This window comes from Penicillium riverlandense, assembly GCF_028828495.1.
Source record: "Penicillium riverlandense strain IBT 135883 chromosome Unknown utg000007l_segment0_segment0, whole genome shotgun sequence".
NCBI classification, from domain to species: domain Eukaryota; kingdom Fungi; phylum Ascomycota; class Eurotiomycetes; order Eurotiales; family Aspergillaceae; genus Penicillium; species Penicillium riverlandense.
In genome coordinates, this window is record NW_026643198.1 from 1,132,801 (window position 1) to 1,155,989 (window position 23,189).

The 23,189-nt window shown below is 51.5% G+C and overlaps 9 protein-coding genes across 9 annotated transcripts; 3 read left to right on the forward strand and 6 right to left on the reverse strand.

The window, feature by feature from the left end:
• Positions 1-126: 126 nt before the first annotated feature.
• N7474_008023 (SPFH domain-containing protein) lies at positions 127-1,509 on the reverse strand (the record flags this gene model as incomplete). Its single annotated transcript, XM_057199433.1, has 2 exons — positions 127-943; positions 1,004-1,509. The coding sequence occupies 2 exons, from the start codon at positions 1,507-1,509 to the stop codon at positions 127-129; spliced, it is 1,323 nt and encodes a 440-aa protein (XP_057050134.1).
• Positions 1,510-2,559: 1,050 nt separating this feature from the next.
• N7474_008024 (La domain family) lies at positions 2,560-5,655 on the reverse strand (the record flags this gene model as incomplete). The annotated part of the gene is made up of 1 exon (XM_057199434.1): positions 2,560-5,655. One exon carries the CDS (start codon positions 5,653-5,655, stop codon positions 2,560-2,562), a length of 3,096 nt encoding a protein of 1,031 aa, XP_057050135.1.
• A 2,702-nt stretch (positions 5,656-8,357) lies between these two features.
• N7474_008025 (nitrogen permease regulator 3 family protein) lies at positions 8,358-10,841 on the reverse strand (the record flags this gene model as incomplete). The annotated part of the gene is made up of 1 exon (XM_057199435.1): positions 8,358-10,841. The coding sequence occupies one exon, from the start codon at positions 10,839-10,841 to the stop codon at positions 8,358-8,360; it is 2,484 nt and encodes an 827-aa protein (XP_057050136.1).
• Positions 10,842-11,044: 203 nt separating this feature from the next.
• Positions 11,045-11,524, reverse strand: N7474_008026 (coiled-coil-helix-coiled-coil-helix domain-containing protein; the record flags this gene model as incomplete). Its single annotated transcript, XM_057199436.1, has 4 exons — positions 11,045-11,132; positions 11,195-11,309; positions 11,385-11,419; positions 11,475-11,524. The coding sequence occupies 4 exons, from the start codon at positions 11,522-11,524 to the stop codon at positions 11,045-11,047; spliced, it is 288 nt and encodes a 95-aa protein (XP_057050137.1).
• A 360-nt stretch (positions 11,525-11,884) lies between these two features.
• Positions 11,885-12,492, forward strand: N7474_008027 (GFA family protein; the record flags this gene model as incomplete). Its single annotated transcript, XM_057199437.1, has 3 exons — positions 11,885-11,892; positions 11,942-12,121; positions 12,183-12,492. 3 exons carry the CDS (start codon positions 11,885-11,887, stop codon positions 12,490-12,492), a joined length of 498 nt encoding a protein of 165 aa, XP_057050138.1.
• Positions 12,493-14,279: 1,787 nt separating this feature from the next.
• On the forward strand, positions 14,280-15,372 carry N7474_008028 (aldo/keto reductase; the record flags this gene model as incomplete). The annotated part of the gene is made up of 4 exons (XM_057199438.1): positions 14,280-14,419; positions 14,475-14,736; positions 14,789-15,116; positions 15,173-15,372. 4 exons carry the CDS (start codon positions 14,280-14,282, stop codon positions 15,370-15,372), a joined length of 930 nt encoding a protein of 309 aa, XP_057050139.1.
• A 286-nt stretch (positions 15,373-15,658) lies between these two features.
• On the reverse strand, positions 15,659-17,491 carry N7474_008029 (uncharacterized protein; the record flags this gene model as incomplete). The annotated part of the gene is made up of 5 exons (XM_057199439.1): positions 15,659-16,247; positions 16,303-16,524; positions 16,585-16,921; positions 16,978-17,237; positions 17,295-17,491. 5 exons carry the CDS (start codon positions 17,489-17,491, stop codon positions 15,659-15,661), a joined length of 1,605 nt encoding a protein of 534 aa, XP_057050140.1.
• Positions 17,492-19,803: 2,312 nt separating this feature from the next.
• Positions 19,804-20,885, forward strand: N7474_008030 (alpha/beta hydrolase; the record flags this gene model as incomplete). The annotated part of the gene is made up of 3 exons (XM_057199440.1): positions 19,804-19,836; positions 19,901-20,278; positions 20,328-20,885. 3 exons carry the CDS (start codon positions 19,804-19,806, stop codon positions 20,883-20,885), a joined length of 969 nt encoding a protein of 322 aa, XP_057050141.1.
• A 439-nt stretch (positions 20,886-21,324) lies between these two features.
• Positions 21,325-22,998, reverse strand: N7474_008031 (flavin-containing monooxygenase; the record flags this gene model as incomplete). The annotated part of the gene is made up of 2 exons (XM_057199441.1): positions 21,325-21,453; positions 21,514-22,998. 2 exons carry the CDS (start codon positions 22,996-22,998, stop codon positions 21,325-21,327), a joined length of 1,614 nt encoding a protein of 537 aa, XP_057050142.1.
• Positions 22,999-23,189: the final 191 nt, after the last annotated feature.

Genomic DNA, 23,189 nt, shown 5'->3' on the forward strand with positions numbered 1-23,189 from the left:
CAGTGGAAGATTCCCGTACGCCAGAGGGAAGAAGAGAGCGGTACAATACAGTCGAGAAAAGGGGGTTTCATCGAATTCATGGGGGATTTTCTCTTTTTCGTTTTTGGGTCTCCTTTTTGCAGACAATCACCGCTTGTGTTGGCTGGCTGTCTCGAATCCTTCCAGCACACTTTGCGCGACACCGTCCCGTGACCGAGGCTCCTCATCCAGCGTGGCTTCGCTGTCGGGATCCTCAAACTCGTCCGATTTCCGGCTCGTGTGGGTCTGGTGTCCAGGCTCCTGGACTCCGAGGGCCTTGGCGGCCATGTTCTTGGCCTGGGTCTCACTGACCTTGCCATAGACAGCCATGGCGTTGGCAATCATGCCGCCCAAGTCGCCGACGTTGCCCGGCACCACAACGGCAGTGCCCTCGCGCGCCAGGTTGGAGAAGGCATCAACGTACTTCTCGGCGACACTCAGGCTCACGGCACTGTGGGCATTCTCCCTGCCCTCCTCGATCGACCGAGCGACAGCCTCAATGCCCAGAGCGGTGGCCCGGGCCTTGAGCTGAATCGCCTCAGCCTCACCAGAGGCCCGGTTGATCTGCTCTGCACGCAGGGCCTCCGAGGCCAAGATCACTGACTGCTTGCGACCCTCGGCAATGTTGATTGCGCTCTGGCGCTGACCCTCAGAGTCCAGAATCTCGGCGCGCTTCGACCGCTCAGCAGTCACTTGACGGTGCATGGCCGCGACAACTCCTTCCGGGGCGTGGATATCCCGAATCTCGTAGCGCAGGCAGACAACGCCCCAGTCCTGGGCAGCCTCGTTGATCGCCTGTGTGATGTTGGTGTTGAGGGTTGCGCGCTCCTTCAAGACGTGGTCGAGAGTCAACTGGCCGATCTCCGATCGCATGGTCGTCTGCGCCAACTGGGAGATGGCGTATTCCGCATCTTCGACACCGTAGCTGCAATCCATCACGGACAGGTTAGCACTGAACTCGAAAACATCCCGTGGAGACACTTACCTCGCTTTGTACGCATCAAAGACACGAGTATACAGCACTCCATCCAACTCGAGCGTCACATTGTCCGCCGTAATTGCATTCTGGCTGGGGATCTCAATGGCCGACTCCTTCAAGCTCTTCACATAGGCGATCCGGTCAAGGAACGGAACCAGGATCGCCAGACCGGGCTCCAAAATCCGGTGGAATTTTCCCATGCGCTCGACAATCCATGCTGTCTGCTGAGGAACAAATCGGATGACGGTGTTAGCGGGGAGCGAGGTTCGGCTTGTGAAGTACGTGGTGGGCCCGCCTGGTTGCTGGCCGCCAGTCGCGCCAGCGGCCGCGAAGTTGCTGAAGAGCGACTCGGGGGCGAGATTCCGTGGAGAATTTGACACGGTTCTTCGTTGGGTTCGGGTAAGAGCAGCTGCACTGCATGTGCTGGATCGCGGCAGGCGGTGCTGATGAGGCAAGCTGGAGACACGGGTGGCCCGTAATAGCCTCGGGGCCTGTCGGGATGCACTCTCCATATTGCTTGGAATGAGGAGAGGGATGGGAGAAGGTACTCAAGGAGAGGTAGGGAGGAGAGAAAGAGAACAGCCGAATACCGGGGGAGAAGGGAGGCGGCAAAGCTGTCTGGACGATTGGAGTGGCTCAGTGTCGGATGATTGACGACGCCGAGGTGTTGCTGCCTGAGGCATCAACAAAAAAAGGTCTTGTGCCGAACGGGAAGTATATTTATAACGAGGTGAAATGAATAATACATTCTACATGACTTCTGCCAAAAACTCGGGATAATCATAGTGCGTACAGATGGTATACGAGTGGAAGCACACAATGTAGTACAGACAAGCCCAGAACAATGACATAACAGATGGAATTTCTTTTTTCTTCATCACGACGATCAATGGACATAGAAACATGGTTGACCTCATACAAGACTTTTGTTTTGAATCTGACCATTTGCTTTGCTCGGGGTAGCCGGCAATCTCATACCGATGATGATGATGACTCGCTAAGGATCCCAGAATGAGCAAAAAGACCGGGATCATCATCAACGCGGCTGTGGAGAGAAACAGAAGAAAAGAAGCACCAAAGAAAAAGATAAAAGTAAACAAGTGGCTCTATGATCAAGAAGGAAAGCAATTTTGTTGGCCCGGCCCACCGAAGAAGAGACAGGCATGGAACAGGAAAGGGGAGGGGAAAACACTGCCAGTGAATTATGCCCAGACTCCGGAATGTTTTTGTAAAACCTCTCATGACAGAGAAGCAAAGTGGAGAAAACAAAAAAGAACTCAAAGAGAAAAGAAGAGAAAAGAAAAACGGCATCAAATGGGAGATGACAACTCCGAGGCTGCACGGTAACCCGACCCGTCTGGTTGCAATAAAATAACCCCCTGAGCACTCTAGAAGAACGGAAAAGAAGAAAAGTCGGCAAAGATGCATGCACAAAGAACTCTGGAGCAGATTGATGCTGATTCATGATTGGTAGACAAAACGGAAGAGAGAACCCTGTTGTAGAGACGAAAAAAAAACACAAGTTCGAATGGAAAAGGAGGGGGGAAAAGAGCTCAACATAATCACACTTGCCAGTCCCCGTAGCCAAACTGGACATTGAAGTAGTAGCCAGTCAGGCTGCGATTCCCTGGAGTCATTCGGTCACTGTTGATGGCCACAAGCACAGTCGACAGCATAGGCTCCGCAATCCGGCCAGTGCCGTCACTTCGGGCCAGGTGAGCCATATCCTGGACCACTTGCTCATGGATTGACTGCTGGCTCAGGAGACAGGATTGGTAGAAGGACAGGAGAGCGTTAAACCCGTAGTCAGCGTGTCGTGTGAGAAGTTCATCAAGGGCTAAACGCCTAAAATCATTGTACAATTGCAAATCGAAACTGCGTGCCAAATATCGTGCCCAGGAATGGTAGGGAGGACCCATGTTAGAAGCTTTCTTCTCGGCCTTCCGTGACTGAGGTTTCCGGAATTTCTGACTCCCTTTGGCGGAAGATTTGCGAGCATTCTTAGACTGGTGGTCCGGCCTCTTCTCGGACGGCGGATGTGATTTGTTTTTCGAGGGCATCTCAGTCAAGTCAGGGATAGGACTAGAAAGTCGCTGAGGCCTGTCTTGCGCATCAAAACTATAATAAGTTATCAACCATGGGCTACAATCCCTAGGGACAGGAAATGAGGTTGAGCATACCCTGTCGAGTCTACCGTAGTTCCGAGGGGGAGGCGAGGAAGGGCGGTCGGTGGGCAAGTCTAGTCCGCGCGCTGAAACAAAAGTGTCAACATATGAGTCGTCCAGGGTATCAAGAGCGGTTGACAGGGCAGAGTTGCAATCTTGAAAGAAAGACGGATCCGTGGGGGTTCCTACATTGGCAATTTCATTGTGGGCGGAGGGTGGCCCTGACGGCATGAACTCCGGGGCCGCGGTAGACAGGGAGGTCTTGGGGCCTCGGGAGGCGGTACCATTGGGAACGAATTGGCGTGGTCCTCCATAGCCGTTGAGAGCGCCGTCGACATGGTGGTTGAATGGGACGTTCTCATCGGTCTTTCCGATTTGCTTCGCAGGCGGCGCACCTTCATGCTGGGCGGCGGGATCACGCTGGTCAACAGGAAGAATCCACTGGGCCCACCTCTCTCTCGGGCGTAACCGATCAACACCATCGTCACCGACCTGGTGCTCAACGTTTCGGAGCTGGCGAGAGACGATACGAAGAAGTTCAAAGTCCTCGGTTAGCGACTTGATCCGCTTGAAGCTGGCAATCACACCCAATGGCACAAAGCCCTGGCCATCCATATGTCGGCGAAGGAACATGTCCTTGCACATGTTGTCAACGGAGAAGTAGTACTCCAGTTGCATCGAGAGCATATTCATGAGCGAGAAGGGCTCCATGTACTGCTGCTGGTAGGGCATGGCAGTCATTGCTCCAGGGTTCGCCGGTTGATAGCCGTACATGGCGTTAACATCGAAGGGGAAAACACCGTACATGCCTGGAGTGGTCGGCAGCGACGGTGATCGCAATGGCATCCGGTTGCCTTGTTGTTGTGCGCCATTGGGAAGACCCTGTTGTGATCGTTGTCGCTCGTTGAAGCCAAAGGGCTTGGGTGTAGCAAAGGAATTGTTGGGCATGGCTGCCGCATTAGCGAACGGAGCATTCTGGCTACCAAAGGCTGGATACCCGCCACGGCCACGGTTGGAGCCACGACCCCCACGCTCAGCGCGTGAGTCGCCACGTTCTCGGTTGTAGTCGAACCCGGATTCTCGGTAGAAGTCGGCTGACTTGGAGCCGTTCTCGAGGCGGCGTTCATTGGCGCGAGCCGCAGCCTGAGAGTCCACAGCCAGGTGGGTGCCTCTCGCGTTGCGGTCGCTGCCTGCTTGGTTTCGTGCGAAAGGCTTGCCTTCGCGCTGGGGGCGCGCCACGCTCTCGCCGCCATTTGCTTGCTTGCCGGTTGCGGCGTTTGCATCCTCTCCACCGCGGGCTCCACGACTTTTATCCGCGGGCTGAGAGGCCTTGCCTCCTGTCGGGACAACATCGGTGCTCGTTGATCGACGCGATTGCGCAGGAAGGGATGTTGCACGACCAGTGGAAGACTCGAGTCTCCCTCGCTCTCCGCCAGAAGTCTGCTTCGGCGCAGACCCTGCAGCGCCTTGTCCAGAGGTGGACTTCTCGCCAGCGGCATGAGACCCACCGCGACCGCCTTCTCTTCCACCTCGAGAAGCTTTGGAGCCTCCTCCTCTGCGACCAGAAGCTGAGGGAAGAGGAGTGTTGAAAACAGCAGTTGGCACGTATGGGACAGGAGTCCACTTCTCCTTGCCATGCGTCCGCATCACGGGGCTTTTGTTGGTCTGCTCGGACTTATCGGTCTTCTCTTGGGCCTTCTTCTTCTCTTCGCCCAGCGCGACCTGTGGGGTGGGCCATAATGTAGCGTCTGCCACCGGAGGCATCGCAGATCCATCGTCGCGCGATTTGCTATCTGCCTTTTTCCGGTCCTTGGCACCATCCGATGCACCATCCGATTTCTTCTTCTGGTTAGCCTTGGTTGAATCTTGCTGGCTATCCTCTGCGGTAGCAGACTTCGTGGAACCAGTCTTTGCAGCAGAGACGGGCGGCGTGGTCTTGGCCTTGGCATCTTGGGCCTCCTTCCTCTGCTGCCAGATGTTCACTGTAGGAATAGGAGCAGCCTTGAGTTCCTTAGGAGGTGCGCTGCTCTCGGAATCCCCAGATGTGTCTTTGGAGCCCTCTGCTCCTCCATTCTCCGACTTCTCTGCCTGTTTATCTGATTGAGACTTCCTGCCGGACGCAGCTTCTGGAGTGCCGTTCGTGACATTCGAGGCATCGTCCTTCTTCCGATGCGTTCCATTTGCAGAGTTGCCCGCGCTTGGAGACGATGTCCTGGAGTTGGCTGCCTTGGCCTTGGCCGCAGACTGCTTGCTGGTAACTGTCGTGAACTCAGAGTCGTTGGCAACATCTGGCGTCTCCTTCTCGGTATCTCGTGGTACTTGAGGTTCCGAAGTTGTAGACGAAGCATCCGTAGTCACGGGAGTATTGCTCTGGTCCTCAGATTTGGAGTCGACCTTGTCCGACTCCGCGACTGTCGCCTTGGTTGGTGCAGGGGCAAGGCCTTTGGCGGCTTGGGCGTACGAAAATGTAGGCATCTCGGATTGCGAACTCATTGCGGGTTCTAATCGAGACGAAAAAAAAAAAAAAAAAAGTGAATCCGCGAGGTCAAAGAGAGTTCTGCCTAAGAACAGCTATCTCCTTTGATGACTCTGAAAGACCTCAGTGTGTGCCGACTTGGGGCGAGATGGCTCTGACACTGGCGGAATGCAGAAGAAAGAATCGGCTTCCCCTTCTTCAAGCCCACCAAGCTGCAACTCCCCGTTTTGCTTTTTTTCCAAATCACTCCCACTCTGGGATGGTGTATGAGGAGAGCCTGTTTTCAGGATGGACGAGAGGAAATCCCGGTAGGGAGGCGTTGCGAGAGGGTTGTACTCGGCGCGGTTGTATTTGTGGGAAGACTGGCTAAAACGCGAGTCGCATCGATAATCACCTTCGGGTTCGCAGGGATGACAAGCGGTTGTCTAGATGACTGTGAAAGCAGACCTCACGGGGCTTCAGTAAGCGATGGAGGGGTTGAAGCACAAAATAACTTCTTGCTTCCACCAAGGTTGAAGGGCACTGCCCTGTCCACGTCGGGAACGAAACCTCGGGGGTGAAGGAGTGACGGGCTCGTACAATCGACTCGCTTGTTGCAAGTCGGATGCACAGGAACTCTCCCCTTGTGTAATTCCGCGCTCGTTCGCTGGGACAATCACAACAGCCCGGCTCTTGATCGTCGGACGGGGTGGAGGGGGCAGCAGCCAAGTGTTCGAGGCAACACTCGGTGTTATTGAGTTGCAGCCGTGCTCCTGACGCGAAATTTGATCCCTTGTCGGAAGTCGCCTGGGTAGATGAGCGCGACTTTCACGTGGTGCCGGAGCGAGGGTCAAGAGTTGCTTCGGACGTGAGGGTCGGGTCGCAAGGCACTCTCCACGGTCAAGGACGATTGAGAAGTGTCAGGAAAGGACACTGAGGCAACGCTGACCTGGGAGGTGTCGGAGGATTGACGGAAAATCAAGCGCGATCGACTGGGCCAAAAAACGCTCACGGCGAGTGGGCGAGCGGAACGCGGGCTGGGAGGGAGGGAGTTCAGCACAGGATCGTGTGGCAGGGAGGAATGAGAGCAAGAAACAGCCCACAGCACAGTGGGGGTGGTGGGAAGACCGAAAGCTGGAGGGGAGGAAAGAGAGGGAGGGAAAGAGAGGGAAGTTGGTTGGTGAAGAGAGGAAGAGAGAGAGGGAGAGACCGAGAAAGAGGGAAGAGTGAGAAAGTTCAGGACAAAATTATTATTATTGTGGTCATCCACTCACTCACCCTGGAAGAAATGCCAGCTGGGAATCCGCAAACAAGGACGTACTTAGGGTCTGAGGATTGGGCACTTTTGGTTTTCACAATCGAAAAAGAGAAAAAGAAATGAAGCGAGTTTTTTTTTTTTCTGCTATGGAGTAACTAACGGGATGTGTGGAATCAGTGCCGGAAGCCCGTGTGGGACGAGCCTACAATAGGGCCTATACAGTCCCCCCCGCTGGGCCATGGAATAACCATCAATACAAGCCCCAGTATTAATAGCTAGTCAATGGGAATACATCCTCGGATTGTTTTCACTACTACTATTACTCCTACTCTTGGATTGTCAGAGCATTCCCTGTTTGCCCGCAGTCATCCTTGCGCCAATTTCCAGCCCAGACTAGACCCCGTTGGGGGCATATTCTGGAAATAGTGCACTGTTACATAGGGCCGTTACTTGTCTCGCAAAGACGACCCTGTGCTTTCCCGCCAGCCTCGGTTGAAGCTCTGTCTCATCGGGCATCATTCTGCATCGGACGATCCGGGAGGGCCAATAGCTGCTGCAGCGCAATTGAGCCTCCAATAGTCAGGCAGGTAGGGCTGTTGAGCTGTCAACTGTCAGATGTATTGTACTGGGGACTTGCCCCGGGCCAGTAGAGCAACTAATATACCACTAATGCTCACTGGCTCGCAGCGGGCGGAAATTGGTATTTGTGCGTGTCCGATTTTCTTACCTAACAGCCTACCGGACGGCCCGTACGGGTGAGAATATGCTTGAACCTACATCCTCTACACAGAAAGTCAAGTCAAGTCGATACCTAATATCTATACCGTTGATTATTCTTCAGAGACGGCACCTCTCACCCCCTGCCGGCTATCCCTCTTAGTGTTGGCCTGAAACACTGCTGCATCTAATCTTCACAAGCCACCCGTGGGGACCGTTGCGTTTTCGGAGAAACCAACCGGTGATGAAATCCTCGGGTACCTGGCAACGGGAGGGGAGGTATGTATCGGTAATACCGCCGAAGAACCAGGCAGCCTAAACATCATAATATTTGTGCGACAAGAATGTGACGGAGAGTCCTGCACATGCATTGGCTTGGTATTGGGCTTGAATATATCCCGCTCGCTTTGGGGTATTTTGCATTTCATTCCCTGTCTACAATTAAGTTTTGGGGATGTTTCTAGGAGAATACATGCGCATACACACAGTTCAAGGTTCGGTAGTGCTGGTTAGGGCTGAGGGCAACGGAATCCATCGGAAGGACAGTAGTGGATGTAATCCCATTACCACGGTTGGAACGTTTATTACCTTGGCGACAGTGGAGGGTGTCCGAGTAATGCCTCAGGTGTTACTAGATGTATAAGATGCGAAGAATAGATTGAATAAATTGGAACCAACGCCGTGGCTATACACAGGAAACCCATAAGACACCCAAATACCCGGTTGTATATGACATCCCATATTAAGTTCGCAAAACATCCCAACCTACCAGTGTCGAACACTGACAAGCACCTGCTCCCTCGCGTCAAGCTCACCAGGCCCGGACGTGCCACTCAGCCCCAAACGCAAGAGGACCTGCCACACAAGCTTGCGCTTCAGATTCTCGCGCACAGGGATCTTCTCCAGAGCATCATACCCATTCAAGTACTTGAGAAAGATGGGCCAATACGTCCGCAGTAAAGTCTGAAGATCCTTCGGTGCGAGTTCCGGGCTGATGCTCATGAGTCCCTCCCCGGGGCCGCCGGCCCGGTCGGGGAATCTGGACACAATTTCGTCGAGCCAGCGAGACTCGAGCGGGGATGCGCGATGCGGGGATAAGATCAAGGAGGACAGGCGGAGCGCGGTTGATCGATCCAACAGTTTGTGCGACGTGCGGAGCCGGGCGCGCGCATCGTATCGGCCGGGCATGGGCGTGTTGTCTCCGCTGCCGTGGCTTGCGAGAGAGGAAGAAGAGGAGGAGTTGGCGTCATCGTCATCATCAGAGTCATTTTGGCCGTCCGTTGTGGAGAGCGAGTTTGCGCTGCCTTTGGCGAGGTATCGGTCCACTTCTTCTTTGCGGAGGGCGCTCTCGACTGCTCGTTTGATCTCGGGGGAGACCTTGATCCAGGCAAAGGTTCGCAGCTGTGTCACCCATCCGCCGCGGAGGAGCCAGGCGAGAATGGCAAAGTAGGCGTCTTTGTGGTCTTTGCTGGGAATGAGGGTACTGTAGGGCCGGGGGGTTCCGCTGAGCATAGCCAGCATCTTTGGTAGGGTGGGAAGTGTCGGAAAGGCCGCTTGGTAGGCGACCGTGGCGGCCTCGAGCTTGCTCAAGTCGCAATTCGGGGATACGATGTATGTGTCTCGCTGATGGATAGGAGGGATGGCACGAGCACGTCGCCAGTAGACAAGGTGACTGGCCAGCATCTGAATAGTGGTGAGCGAAATCCCCGACGATGCGGAGATTTGGGCAAATGACTTGGTGGGCTTGGAGCAACGGATGTAGTGGGCCAGTGCAGGAGCCATTGCACCGCCGGAAGTTTCGACATCTTTGATAATGGCCGCTTCGCTGTCCAAGAAGAGCAGAGCAAAGTGCTTGGCCAGGACCTGGTGCGGTGCACTGTTCCCATCCGCCGCACCTGGGTCATCAACGGGTGTCACGTTGTCTGCGGTGGTCAGCCATAGCCCCGGATAGGCTTGGTCTGTCGGGCCCGCGAGATATGGCGTGGAAGTCAGAGGCGGGATCTGTAGCGAGATGGAGACATCGGGGCTCAGGGAGACAGACGCAATCTTTGAGGCTGAGATACTGCTATAGACGGTGTAGATAGCCCTCGCCAGCGAAGACTGAGCGATGAGATCATAATAGAGACTGTTGACAGATGTTTCTACGAGGACCGTCAGCTCGCTCATGTAATACCAACTCCAAGACAGAGGCTTACTTGTTTCCCGGGCTTTTCGCCTCACTTGTAGGATGTGCTGGGATTCCTTCCACACATAATCAGTGCGAGCCTGCTCCCACTTCAAAGCTTTGGCAAATTTCTTGATGATGTTTTCGTAGATTTCCTTGACGCGCATGGAATACTCCAGCAACGGAGGATCCATGACAAACACCACATTGAACATTGTCATGGAGTCTTTGTCCTCTGGGTCGACAGTGCCCTCTGATGGCTTCCCAGTCTTGCTGGCAGATGAGGTGCGCTTGGCCTCTGAGGATGCAGCCGCGCTGGGGGCCGCAGTGGCTCCCAAAGCAGGGGATCCAATGCCCTTCTCTACGCCGGGGGCCCCCTCGGAATCCTCATTATGACCCAGTTCGCCGCCATCCCATTCAGCGGAGGGCTTCTTTTTCTTCTTCCGTTTCTGTTTCCGCCAGGTACCATCCTCGCGCACGAAGACCGGCCATCCCATCAGGGCCAGGTCATTGATTCCGACCTCGAATCGCCGCTTATGCCATGACCGAGACGGACTGAGAAGTTTCTCCCACACGTTCCCTGGGAGCCCCAAAAGAGACTCCCAGAGTCGGCGCGACGAGCCCCCAGGTCCATCATCTGGTCGGTCAGATACCGCCCCCGGATCATCTTCCTGGTCGGAGTTTGCACTGGCGCGTTTCCGCATAGAAGAGCCCCTACCGGACCCTAGTGATCCGGGGCGCTGCGGTTCCACGCCCGCGGGCGACACCGTGGCGGACGCGTGGTCGTCCAGACCGAAGTTGCTCGCCCGCCGCCCGCCCAACACGGAGCTCCCACCCAGATGGCTTTCTCTCTCCTCCTCATCCTCGTCGGAGCTGAAGCCGCTCTCGTCACTCGAGCTGGAGTCGGTGTTCTTGGCTCCCTGTTTGTGGCGCGCGCGCCGGCCGCCCTTGGTGGTGGTTTTCAGGCGATTCTCGCTCAGCGGGTTCGGGGGGTAGTGGAAGACCAGACGGGGACCAGTGCGCGAGCGCACAATCAGGATGATGGCCACCAAGCACGGGTCTGGTGGCCGGGCGATGGACGACATGAGGGCATACTATCTGGTTAAGATAAAGGGTTGGAGGTGCGAAGTTGAGTCGGGCGGAGAGACTCCCCGCATAGAGTTAACTTAACCTGTAGCTAAGGGAATCCAGTACATTGAATACCTTCACTTCAATTGATCTTAGATTTGAAATATAATGTATAGTTATGTAGAACGCCTAGAGCTTGTCGTTTACTATTGTACAAATCTCAGTCCTTTTTCCCTGTCGACTCGGTCCCATTCTGCTTGTCAAACACCAGACCGAGATTCTTGAAATCATCCGGGGCCATCAAGTTTCTGTCCGTCGCAATCCAGGTCAGCGAATTGCCATTCAGCCCCAAAGGGAAAAGTCCACATACTTGTCCATGCGGCAGGCAAGGTAATCCTTAGCCAATTTGCGACACGCCTCGTCATTGGTGCCTTTGTTGGACTTGATGCATTTCAGGTAGCCCGCGATGATGTGCTTGCATTCTCCTATTGGGACATACTCTTAGCGCTGCTCGATTCTGGTTCATATCGGCCTCATTCGGATTGAGAGGACTCCCTTACCGTCGTGGTCAAGAGGAAAGCTACCGCGCTCGGGCCTGTACCGGATGCGAATTAGCATCACTCGAGAATTATGCGACTGAAAAGACTCACGGAGTGGGCTTGATATTGGTCGCTCCGCCTCCGGGAGCGCCGAAGCTCATTTCGAATGGAAATCGGTTGCTTGGAGGTCCGTCCAGCAGCACAAGAAGAGAGTCGCGAAGGGTCGGAAAGAAGAGAGGCAAACAGAGCAAACGAGACAAACACGACGTCAGCCAACCAAGATTCACAAGTTCGAGCGATGATGTATTGGTGCTTGACGGGACGTGCATTTCGGCCTGTTCATAGGATGTGGAAGTCTAGGGATATCATCCGGAAGTAATTGTGGCGTGTTTGCTTTGCTGGAATAGTGTATCCAGTCGAAGTATATATACGTAGTCCCTGACCTCCCGGCTCCTTCCACTGTCAAACCTCCAACTCCTACTTTCTTTCCTACCTCCATTTTTCCAAGCCAATCTTAAGCTATGCCAATGTAAGCATTATTTATCCCTTCTATCACCCATTCTAATCAAGCCGGTCAGGAAACTCGACGGCAGCTGCCAATGCGGCGGCGTAACCTTCACCCTCCAGTCCCAAACCCCAGTGCCCTACCAGCTCTGCGCATGCAGCATCTGCCGCAAAGTAGGCGGATACAGCGGCAGTGTGAACCTAGGCGGCATCGCCGACAGCCTGAAGATCATCACGGGCAAAGACCTCATCAAGTACGGCACCTTCTATCCTTTCCTTCCCTGCCGCCGAGGCACAAGAACTAAACAGACCCAGGAAATACAACGGCATCAAAGACCGCGGCACTCCAAACGAGGAGCGCTGCTCCTCTGAGCGGAACTTCTGCTCCAACTGCAGCACTATGCTGTGGCTGTGGGATCACCACTGGCCCGAACTGATCCACCCCTTTGCCACGGCCATTGATACCGAGCTGCCCGTCCCGGAGGAGATGGTGTGTGTCATGGGCGGGTCGAAGCCGGCGTGGATGCGGTGGCCCGAGGGGAAGAAGAGTGTGCATGAGCTCTACAATGACTCGGGGGACAGTATAGAGGGGTGGCATAAGAGGCATGGCCAGTTTGTGGAGTAGAAGACTGGAAACTACGGCAGATCTATGGATAGCTAGTGGGACGACAGAAATCAAAACAATAGTAGTGTTTCATTGATGCTAAAAATCACCTGCGGGACCTGCTATCGGTATTAGCAGCGGAACATCAAACGAACTCGGTGATGTGATATGGCAAGAGTAACATAGGATCAGTTCTCCAAGGTGAATATATTTTTTATCTTCAAGATGTAGTTCAGAAAGAACACAGCGAATATATGGGTTCATCAGGCGAGGGGGTAGAGGGGATAGAAACAGATGGGAGACTCACAATATCGGGACTTGGTTCATATCTACAATGGGGATCCGGGTCCTATGTTTTGTATCACATCGAGTTAGCAATGGCATTCAAGCACGATGCATGTTCAAGTCATGAAGTCAAAACATGGCAACTAAGTCAGGCTATTGAGTCTCATTAGCATGGTGTGTTCGGGAGAGGCAAATGGTTCACTCACCTCATTAAATCAGATTTTTGTGTAAATGTTCATTCCCAGATACAGAGTACCCAGGTCAAACAGTGTGAATAACACATTCATCATAATAGATTGGACCATGGTTGTGGGGTTGAGGGACAAGACGAGAGCAAGAATTACCTAACAGTTCCTTGTCAGCTACACGATCACACTTTCATCTGCGATGCGGATAATATGTGACAAGGGGCAAAGGCTCAGGTGACGAGTTCTCAACAAGTAATCTCCCGTCGATACACCCACAGAGTTTGTACGCTCTGTATGTTTTGGATGTAGGATGGGAGACACGATCTGTCCGCCCGTTCGTTCAAGATATCTTCATGCAAGGCAAGAGGGCAGGAGAGGAGCGAGATTGCAAGATTTACCTAAACCAGCAGCTTGTCAGTAATGGTTCACGACAAGAGAAGCCAGCGGAAGCAGTGAGAGAACGAGCGCTTTGTCAGACAAGGCTGAAACTTGATAGAATGACAGATTCCACATGGTGATTTAAGTTTGAGGAATGCCTTAACATGTCTTTGGAGTCATCATACAAAGGGGGGTAGATGGATGCGAGTTGAGCAAAGAAAAAAAAAGCGTACCTTTTACTTTGGGATAGAAGCAGTCATGATGCAGACCAGCATCAATTGTTCGAGTTTCCTGAAGAGACCCGAGTCAGCGAGGTTCCAAGCCATTTAGAGTGAATATCGGAAGGTAAAAAAGCATATCAGTGTAATTGTAGAGGTTTTTCAAAAAAAAAAAAAAAAAATCCTTCGTGGGCGTTGGGACAGTGATACCAGGAATTTTATCCTCAAAGGTTGAAGGGATGAACCCAAAGCGAGGGTAAGCTTACCTCTGTGGTTAGTGAGAAGTTACTATGACCTAGGATGGACCTTTGTCACAGATGCAAGTCGGAAAAAAAGAAAAGCTCCTAGCGAGGAAGCGAAAGAAAAAATTGTGGGTGGAGCTCGGAATATAAACGGATGCTACGGCAGGCAGGAGAGACTGGCGGCGCAGTTTGTCTGGGAGTCAAACATGATCTAGTGAACTATACCTAAGCAGCAGACTTCCTGCTGATCCCCGTTACAAAAAATTGATTCTATAAGAATAACAATACCATTTAATTCACCCAGACCTTTGGATCCTTCCTAGTTAATTATCTAAGCGTCATCCGCTCTCAGGGCTACTCTAATGCCATTGGGCACAAGGAACATTGTCGTCAACATGACGTCCGTGACGTCCGAACCCTAATATATATATCTTCTTGAGTCTTACCGCAAAATATCAGGCTGCCACTGACAACAATCCGAAAAAATTATTTTCAACATGCCCACCAAATGCAAGCTCAACACTGGAGCCGAGATTCCGTCCATCGGATTTGGCACCTGGCAAGATGAACACGCCCAGGAAGATGCTGTGACGGAGGCAATCAAGGCAGGCTACAGGCATATAGATACTGCGCGGGTGTAAGCAGCAACAATATTAATTGCATTGGCGTTGTACTAACTATGGCTAAAATAGCTACTGCACCGAAAAGGCCGTGGGCCAGGCCATCAAGAAAAGCGGCGTGCCGCGCGAAGAGATCTTTGTGACGACCAAACTCTGGAACAACAAGCACCATCCGGACGACGTGGCCGGGGCCTTGCAGCAGTCTCTGGATGATTTGGACATGGACTACGTTGATCTGTACCTGATGCATTGGCCCGTCGCTTGGAAGCGTGGCGAGGATCTATTTCCGAAACAGGATGGGAAGTTCATCATGGAGAATATCGACTATCTCGATGTAGGTCTAGTTTGTTTTATTGCTTTAGCGTTGCACTAAAAACCACTTGCAGACCTACAAGGCTATGGAGAAACTGCTGAAAACCGGCAAGACCAAGGCTATCGGCGTGTCAAACTTCTCCAAAGCCGAAATGGAGCGGCTGATACAGAACACCTCGGTCGTACCAGCTGCCCACCAGATGGAGTGTCATCCGTGGCTGCAACAGCATGATTTCACAACATGGCACCAGGCCAAGGGGATCCATGTCACGCAGTACTCTCCATTTGGGAACCAGAATTCCATCTACAGCGACAAAGGCGGTGCTACCAAGCTAATCGATGAGCCCGTGCTGGCGGAGATAGGCAAGAAATACAACAAGACCGCGCCACAGGTTGCTCTCGGTATGTACCATTCCCTTTAGCTTTCCTTTTTGATCTTTGCTAAATAGCTCTTCTAGCCTGGGGGGTCACGCAGGGCCACTCGGTGCTGCCCAAGTCCAAGACCCCGTCACGAATTAAATCCAATCTGGAAGCGGATTTTAAGCTCAGCCCAGAGGACATGAAGAAGATCCAGGCGATTAACAAGAAGCTACGATTCAATGATAGTAGTTCTGACTTTGGACGAGATTTTTTCACTGATTTGGAGGGCAAGCAGTGACCGATAATCGTATATGCTTTCGCTTTGTGCGCAAAATGGATAAAAAGAATTTACTGGCAGTTTCTTCTTTTACTACACCCCCGAAGCGGTAGCCTTACCATCCGATATATTATTACCACAACAACTCTTAGTTTTTCAAGATTGCACATGATCTATTACGTAGTAGAGTTTGATTTGTTTATTGCATGTTTTCTTTTCGCTAGATTTAGGCCGAAACACAGAACTGCTAACTATCGTCGCCCGTAAATGCCATCCCATCGTTCTTTTAACTCAACTCATTCTCCAGCTATTTGGCCTTTTTGTATATCACAACCGTTGTGCCATCTGAAAGCTCCTCGTGATCTGGAGCAAGGCGATATCTTCCGACTTTTGGAAGCACCTTCTGCCAGACGAACCAGTACATCACCCCCAGAAGCAAAATTGCGATACCGATAACAGATGACAACCAGTAGGGAAGAGACGTATCTCCTTTTCCTCCCGGTGGTCGGATGAACGGCGCAACCAGCTGAAAGGATTGGCCAACCATGAAGAAGAATGCAACAGGCCACCAAACACGAAAAGGCCGATGGACATTCGGAGATTTCCATCGAAGATAGAAAAGGCCCACGACAACTAAGAAGTTGATGACACTGGCTGGATACCCTTCCAGATCCAGGATGAAATCATAGGCATCACCAAATGGAATCGCCACGATGATAATGAAAGATGGAATAAAGTGCAACAGCAGGCCAGAAGACGGGGACCCAAATGGCCAGCTAGAAGCCCAGAACTTGGGAAATGGGATTACCCCTTCTTTCGCAAGTTCCTGGTTGATTCGGGCTTGGGCGAAAGTGACGGTCATTACATTTCCAAAACTGGATATAGCAACCAAGGCACTGTATGTAATAATGCCTCATTAGAGTCGTGCGTGCACCGTTTCGAAATTCTTACCTTAACGCGCGCTCGGCTGCCGAGCCAAAGACTTTTCCCATGAAGAAGCCAGCCACGGTAACCCCGCTGTTGGCAATCTCTTCTGGGGTTGCGGCAGCATAGTAAGCCACATTCGCGAGTAGACAGAGGACTCCACAGATGGAAAGTCCAACGGGGCCGGCAATCTTTAGGGTCCGGACAGGATTGCGGACTTCATTGAGGACATAGGCCGCGTTTGACCATCTATAATTGCAGACATTCCATGAGTCAACCGCAAGTTCGCACAGTGAGAAGCTCACTTACCCCGTATATGAGTTCAAGACTTTGAACAGCGCAATTGCATACGGATTGCTGGACGTTGCAGATCCGGCAAAGGAATTATGGAAGCTGGCATATGGATCGGGCACACTTGACACACGCCCGCTCAGTACCACCCAACCAGTGACGACAATGAAAAGTAGAAGGGCGACTTTGAACACTCCCAGAACATTCATGCCCCGGACGCCCCATTTAGGCAGAAACGTATGCATCAGTGTTATGAACACAATCACCGCGATGGCAACTCCTCGCTCCTCCCACTCTGATGCCTCTCTCCCAGCTGCCACAACCACATAGGAGGCAAATACAACACATCCCGAGGCTAGCCATCTAGTCAGCCAAGTTGAAATCATGTCTGTTGATGTTTGCCCAACACACCTGTAAATCCTAGGGCAATGGCCTGAGTAGCAAAGACCACGGTAATCAATAATTTCGGCCGCCGATAGACAGCTTCCAGGTATACTTTTTCCCCTCCGCTGCGCGGTATCATACATCCAAATTCAAGCCAGACACAAAGGCCAGCACCAGCCAAGAGAAGACCCAATACCCATAGCAGCATTGCAGCTCCTACGCTGCCGACACTGCTAGTCACAGAAGACGGCGTCGAAAAAATACCGGTGCCAATGATTCGACCCACGCTATTTTCATGGTGAAATAAGTAAGTTGAAGCTGACGAATGTCAACCAGAAACATACATCAGAAAGGTCGTCGAGAATACACCCAAATGCCGACCCAGTCCTCCACGAGTATACTGTTCAAAGTCCAACTGCCCTGCTTTGGCGGTAGAATCGACATTTGCAACGTCCGTGTCGGATTGAGATTGCGGGTTGTTCCCATCTTTCACAACCTGAGAACTGCGGTCAACATCCTCCGCTTCTGTCGCGTATACCATTTTTCCAGGAGGGGAAAACTAGTGGGGAATAAATTCAGTGCGCCGAAAAATAAAAAGGATCGAGTGAAAGGGATGAACCTATCATTAAATATTCAATTACCGACCAGCAAGGGCCTCCCTTTTTTCCCTGTTGTTGTTTCATTGGGGCGGTAATGGCGTGATTTCGCCCTGCAACACGCCTGGAAGTCCCTCCATCACCATGTAATTTAAGCAATCTAAGCTGTAGCGGATGACGATCTTTGTCCTATCAAAGGCGTCGAGGAGGCCCGTCCTATCAGCAAATAACGGGGCGTTCAGTATCACTCATCCTCCGCAGCCACTTGGGTAAATGCGATAGGCCAAGAAATCCCCTCCTCATTTTGACAAACGGATTGTGATCGATCCTGGATTTTAGTGAATTAGGTGAAAGAAAGGGTAGGGAAGTAGATTCTACCACCCAACCACACATTTCTTTCCGAACCTTATCTTGAAATACCTTAACTAGCCTACATATAATAAGCTGAGGGTAGATAGAAGCCTCGCTTATAATCATATCCTTACCATAGATTCGAAAAAAGGCCATACAGCACAGGTTCCCACAGCATAATGACGGATATCTCTGAAACAAAGTGTGCGCGGGCCCGCAGAGCAGAGATCATTTTGCTCTCGGGGGACGAGCAGCAACTGTTCGCTTCTCTGTTGAATGGCCGGTCGGATCACAGCATCGCGAACATCATATACAACATTTGTTGGCCACTACAAATGCGGTCACTACTTTGACAAGCACTATTTTGACAAGCTTGGCCATCTACCCTGCAGTATCTAGTGTATCTTTCTACGCACTGAGCCAATTGAGCCCAGCTATCAAGGGATGGGTAGGGCTACTCCCACGAGGACGCGTCAGCCCAGTTGACGGCGTGCAAGGGAAAAAGAAAGTGTGATACCATTCTCAAATGACAGATGTACATTTCATTGACTAGGTTATATGCCTATTCTGTGCCTCACAGCACATGTATAAACCTATATCCTGCCCCTCAGTTACATCGCATTAAGTGTCCTCTCAAAGTGCGGAGGCTTGGTGATGAATTTATCCATGTTAGACGGTACTCATACTCCATCCAGCCGGTCTCGAGCATCTGTCCCTCCATCGCCTCGATGAACTGGTCTTGGTCGAGAGTCAAGGTGGCTATACCCGTTTCCAGGATATACTGGCCCCATAGTTCCAGCAGCTGCTGCAGCCGTTCAGGTTCCTTCTCGCTCAAGTCCTCAATTTCGCTCTTATGGCTCAGATCATATGGCTGCCATCTTTCCGATCCCTTGGGCTTGGGGATTCATACGGCCTTCTATTTCTTTGATTATTGTTTGTCTACTAGCAAGGTGATAATAAAAATCAGGGTTTTTGCACACTCTACGATTCTGGATCATTGATTTATTTCGGAATTTTCTGCCTCTTCGCCTTCCAAGCACGCTGTTAATATATGTCATAGCTCATCACTTTATACGACGAACCAAACTACGTACTATTTCCCTAAACCACAACGACCAGAATCTTTTGAGTCTTTACGAAAAAGGGCTACCCTTCTTTACAGAGGTGCGTAGTATGGGTGGCAAAGTGGTAATATCGCAGATACGCGGGAAACGATGTCAAAATCGAGGAAGAACAAGGTGAAGTTATTAGGTGTAGAGGATGTAGAAACAGTTGCAAGCATAGCGATGCTGACAACAGCATACTTGGTTAAGGGCTGGTGGGACGAGGCCGAGAAGCTCTTTTTGCAAGTGATGGAGAGAAGTAAAAAGAAGCTTGGCGAGGTCCACCTCCACGCTAATGAGTATGGCCAATCTTGCTTTCACCGGGATACCTTCAGGTCAGAATGAAACCACTTTTGATTTACTACGAGCTTGCTTGGAAGCAAAAACAAATCCCAAGACAGCAGCTGTAATAGGACAGCAAGTATAATAGGATATGGCTGCACGAGGACAGTAGCTGTAACAGGTCCATCTTGAGATCGCGTCGACGCGCGCGTCTAATCATCAGCTTTCGACACTGAACCAGAGATATACCTCCACAAATCAACTAGCTCTCAAATATCGATACTGAAAACAAGATTCCTCCGCATTTTCCAATATTCCCCAGATCGCCCGAAAATCGTTTGCTCTCCGAAATCGAACTCCGAAACCCGCAAACCTTAATTTCCCCAAGTCCGAAAGGATTTCCGAAGGGCCAAAGCGATGGAATATACAATAGTTTGAGCTCATTTTAATTTGCCTGCTCCCCACGAAGTGTGTCTCAACAATCTATCGAAATACCGAATCTTCATCTGCATATCTCAATCATGGCTGACCGTTACGCGGAATCCTGGCTCCAGGTGGGCGTTTCACTTCTTGAATAAGGCTGTTCCTCCTTGTACTGATCTAGATTGCCGTTGTCAGTTAGAGACCGCGACTGGTGGTAGGACTGCCCTCCAGGGGGGTGTCTCTGATATCCGTGCCCAATTCGCGGGTCTCTTTGCAGCCCTTTCCCCCGGCTACCCACTTCCCTCGGACGCGGTAGCGGTGACAAATGGCAATGTCCAAGGTGTTGGATATCGCATTTATACACCGCAGTCTGGTAAGACGATGGGCCCTCTGCCGCTCGGGGTTTTTATGCATGGCGGTGGATTCATTCTCGGTGACCTTGACGCTGAGGATTTTCTGTGTCGAGAGTTTGCCGAAAAGGCCGGAACAATTCTCATCAGCGTCGACTACCGCCTCGCTCCAGAGCATGAGCATCCGGTGCAGCTGCAAGACACGATGACTATTATCGAATGGGTAGGCCTTAACATGGGCTCCGCTGGCATCTCTTGCTAAAATCCCCTAGGCATATGCGAATGCGAGCTCTCTTGGCGCCGATGCAAACCGTCTCTTCACCATTGGCACCTCGGCTGGTGCGACTCTGGCTCTTCTATCTGCGCGAAAGATTGTGAGCGGCAGATCCAAGGTGCCTGCAACCGCTCTTTCTGGAGTTATTGCTGTCAGCCCCGTCACGGTTCACCCGGACAACATCCCCGAAAAATTCCAAGCAGCCCACAACTCTTACAAAGAGTTTGGGGAGGGTGCTCCGGTCCTTACTCGGTCCGTGATGACACAGTTTCTTCAACTTGTGCGTGCAACCCCTGAAGACTCTAGCAGCTTCATACTGCTTGACGATACCGTATTGGGCAATTTCCCGCCAGTGTATGTCTCGACTGCTGAATGTGATCCCTTACGGGATGACGGTAAAGTCCTGGCAGCTGCCTTGAAAGATGCAGGGGTTAGCGTTCATGAGGTTCTCTACAAAGGGATGCCTCATTGTTTTTGGTTCTTCAACACTCTTCCCGAGTGGTCTGCGTTTAGTCAAGACACTGTTTCCGCTATTAAGTGGATTCAGTCACGATGAAATCTTCTTCGTTCTGCCGAAGAGCTCCTACAACTTCGAAATGAATGATAGCTATGATTTTCCGATTTTGATAACTTTCAACCGACTTGGAGCCGATAATTTAGAATAAATGCAACTCTACGTCTATTCACGACGGGCTATTCTTTCAAATACATTTGCTTTCGTATCTTCGCGGATCTAAAAAGTCTTATCATTCATAAGTGCAGAAGAAGGTTGTTACTCTAAACTGAGGCTTTATCATCGAGTTTACTGTGCATATTAATGCCGGCATCTTTAATTTAAGATAGGTTTGACCTCTTGGGCTTAATCAAACAATCACCTCAAGATACATATCGATTGACTTTCCATAGTTGATAGCCTCCATAAAAGAGAACAATAAATGGCAAGCATTCATAACGAGTACATAATATTGAAAACCTCGTAGCTCAACAAAAAATGACTACGTCTTTCTGAACTCGGCGAATCCGCCCTGCAAGCATTCATCGAGACTGCCATAGTAATTTGGAACACCACCCAGGTAGATGAGAGGCTCCCGGACTTTGCCAGGGATATTGGTCCCCATGTACCACTACAAGAAAACCGAGTCAGAAATAAGATTTCACAAAATTCTTTAGCAGGAGCAACTTACCGAGTTTGTCTCGGGTAGCAATGAAGAATACGCAAACTTGCGGACGTCTTCACCCCACGCCTGCTCGGCTTGAGCGCCAGGTTCGACGCGCTTGAGGCCCTGCTCCCTCATATGATTCATCATGCTGACGATGAAGTTCCCTTGGTACTCCGCGCACGTTGGACCATTGCAGAGCGCAGTGGGTGCCTGAGGTCCGTAGGTGAAGAACATGTTCGGAAAGCCCGACACCGCCATACCCAGGTATGTCTTCGTGCCATGCTTCCACTTATCAGTCAGAAGCTGGCCCTCCTTGCCTTGAATTCCCATCTGCAGCAGACCACCGGTTACGGCGTCGAAGCCAGTCGCACAGACGACGTAATCAAGTTCCCATTCCTTCTCGGTTGTCCTGATTCCTCGCTCAGTGATCTCAACGATCGGCGTGGAGTTGACGTCCACAAGCGACACGTTTGGCTGGTTGAAAATCTCGTAGAAGCCGTTTTCTAGGGAAATGCGTTTGCAGCCGAAGCCATGGGGTTGGATCTCGGGAGCCAGGATTTCTCGAAGACGGGGATCCGTGAGTCGCGCTCTCACTTTCGATTTCCAGAAATTATAGGCCTCCTTGTTTGCATCCTTGGTGAAAAGCATATCCTGATAGGTGGCAAGCCAAAAGTGAAAGTCACCGTGCTTCCAGAGCTCTTCATACACCTCCTTCCGTTTCTCGGGGGGATCGTCGAAAGTGGAGCGCGGAATGAAGTTGAAGTTGAAGCCGCCGAAGCTATTCCGGCGGTTTTCGAACAGGTATGGATAATCCTTCCTAGGGAGTTCTTGCTCCCCTTCCTTGAAGTTGATTTGCTTCATAGGCAACGCCAGATTGGGAGTTCTCTGGAAGAGAACGAATTCGCCAGCCACTTGACTGAGTTCCTGAGCGAGCTGCACACCCGTAGAGCCAGTCCCAATAACGGCGACCTTTTTACCGCGAAGATCAGGCTCTTGCTTTGGCCAATATGAAGGATGTATCCATGTGCCTTTGAACGTGTCGATGCCCTTCCAGTTAGGAGTGTGTCTCTTGGCCGAAAAACCGGTGTTGAGCAGGAGATACCGAGCCACGAAATCTTTTCCAGATGAGCTCGTGATGTTCCAGAGATTCTTCTCTTCATCGAAGACGGCTGATGAGATGAACACGTTGAATTCCGTGTCTTTTCTCAAGTCCCATCTGTCGGCCGTATAGGAGAAGTAATCCCGTAATTCCTGGCTGCCAGGGAAACGCTGCTTCCATGACCAGTCTTTCCACAATCCAGGATCAGAAAACTCGTAGTGTGGCACTGTACTATCCACACGGGCACCGGGGTATCGGTTCCAGTACCAGACACCACCAAAGTCTGATGCAGAGTCGACAAGTTTCACGTTGAAGCCATTGTCACGAAGTTGCTTGAGTTGGTAGACACCTCCGAAGCCTGCGCCTACAATGAGCGCGTCCAGGATGCCGTTGTCAGAGATGGACCCCATTATAATTTCGACAATGTTCGATGTTCAAGATATAGGAAAGAAGAGAGTATGAAGAAATGGAATTTGATTCATTGACAGAGGAAACTGGGGGGAATATAAACGCCTCTAACCCCAGGAAATCAAACTCTGGGGTATGCTAGCTGTTCCGACGGGAGCTCAACGATGGCAATCGGGGTAATTCCCCGCCTCTG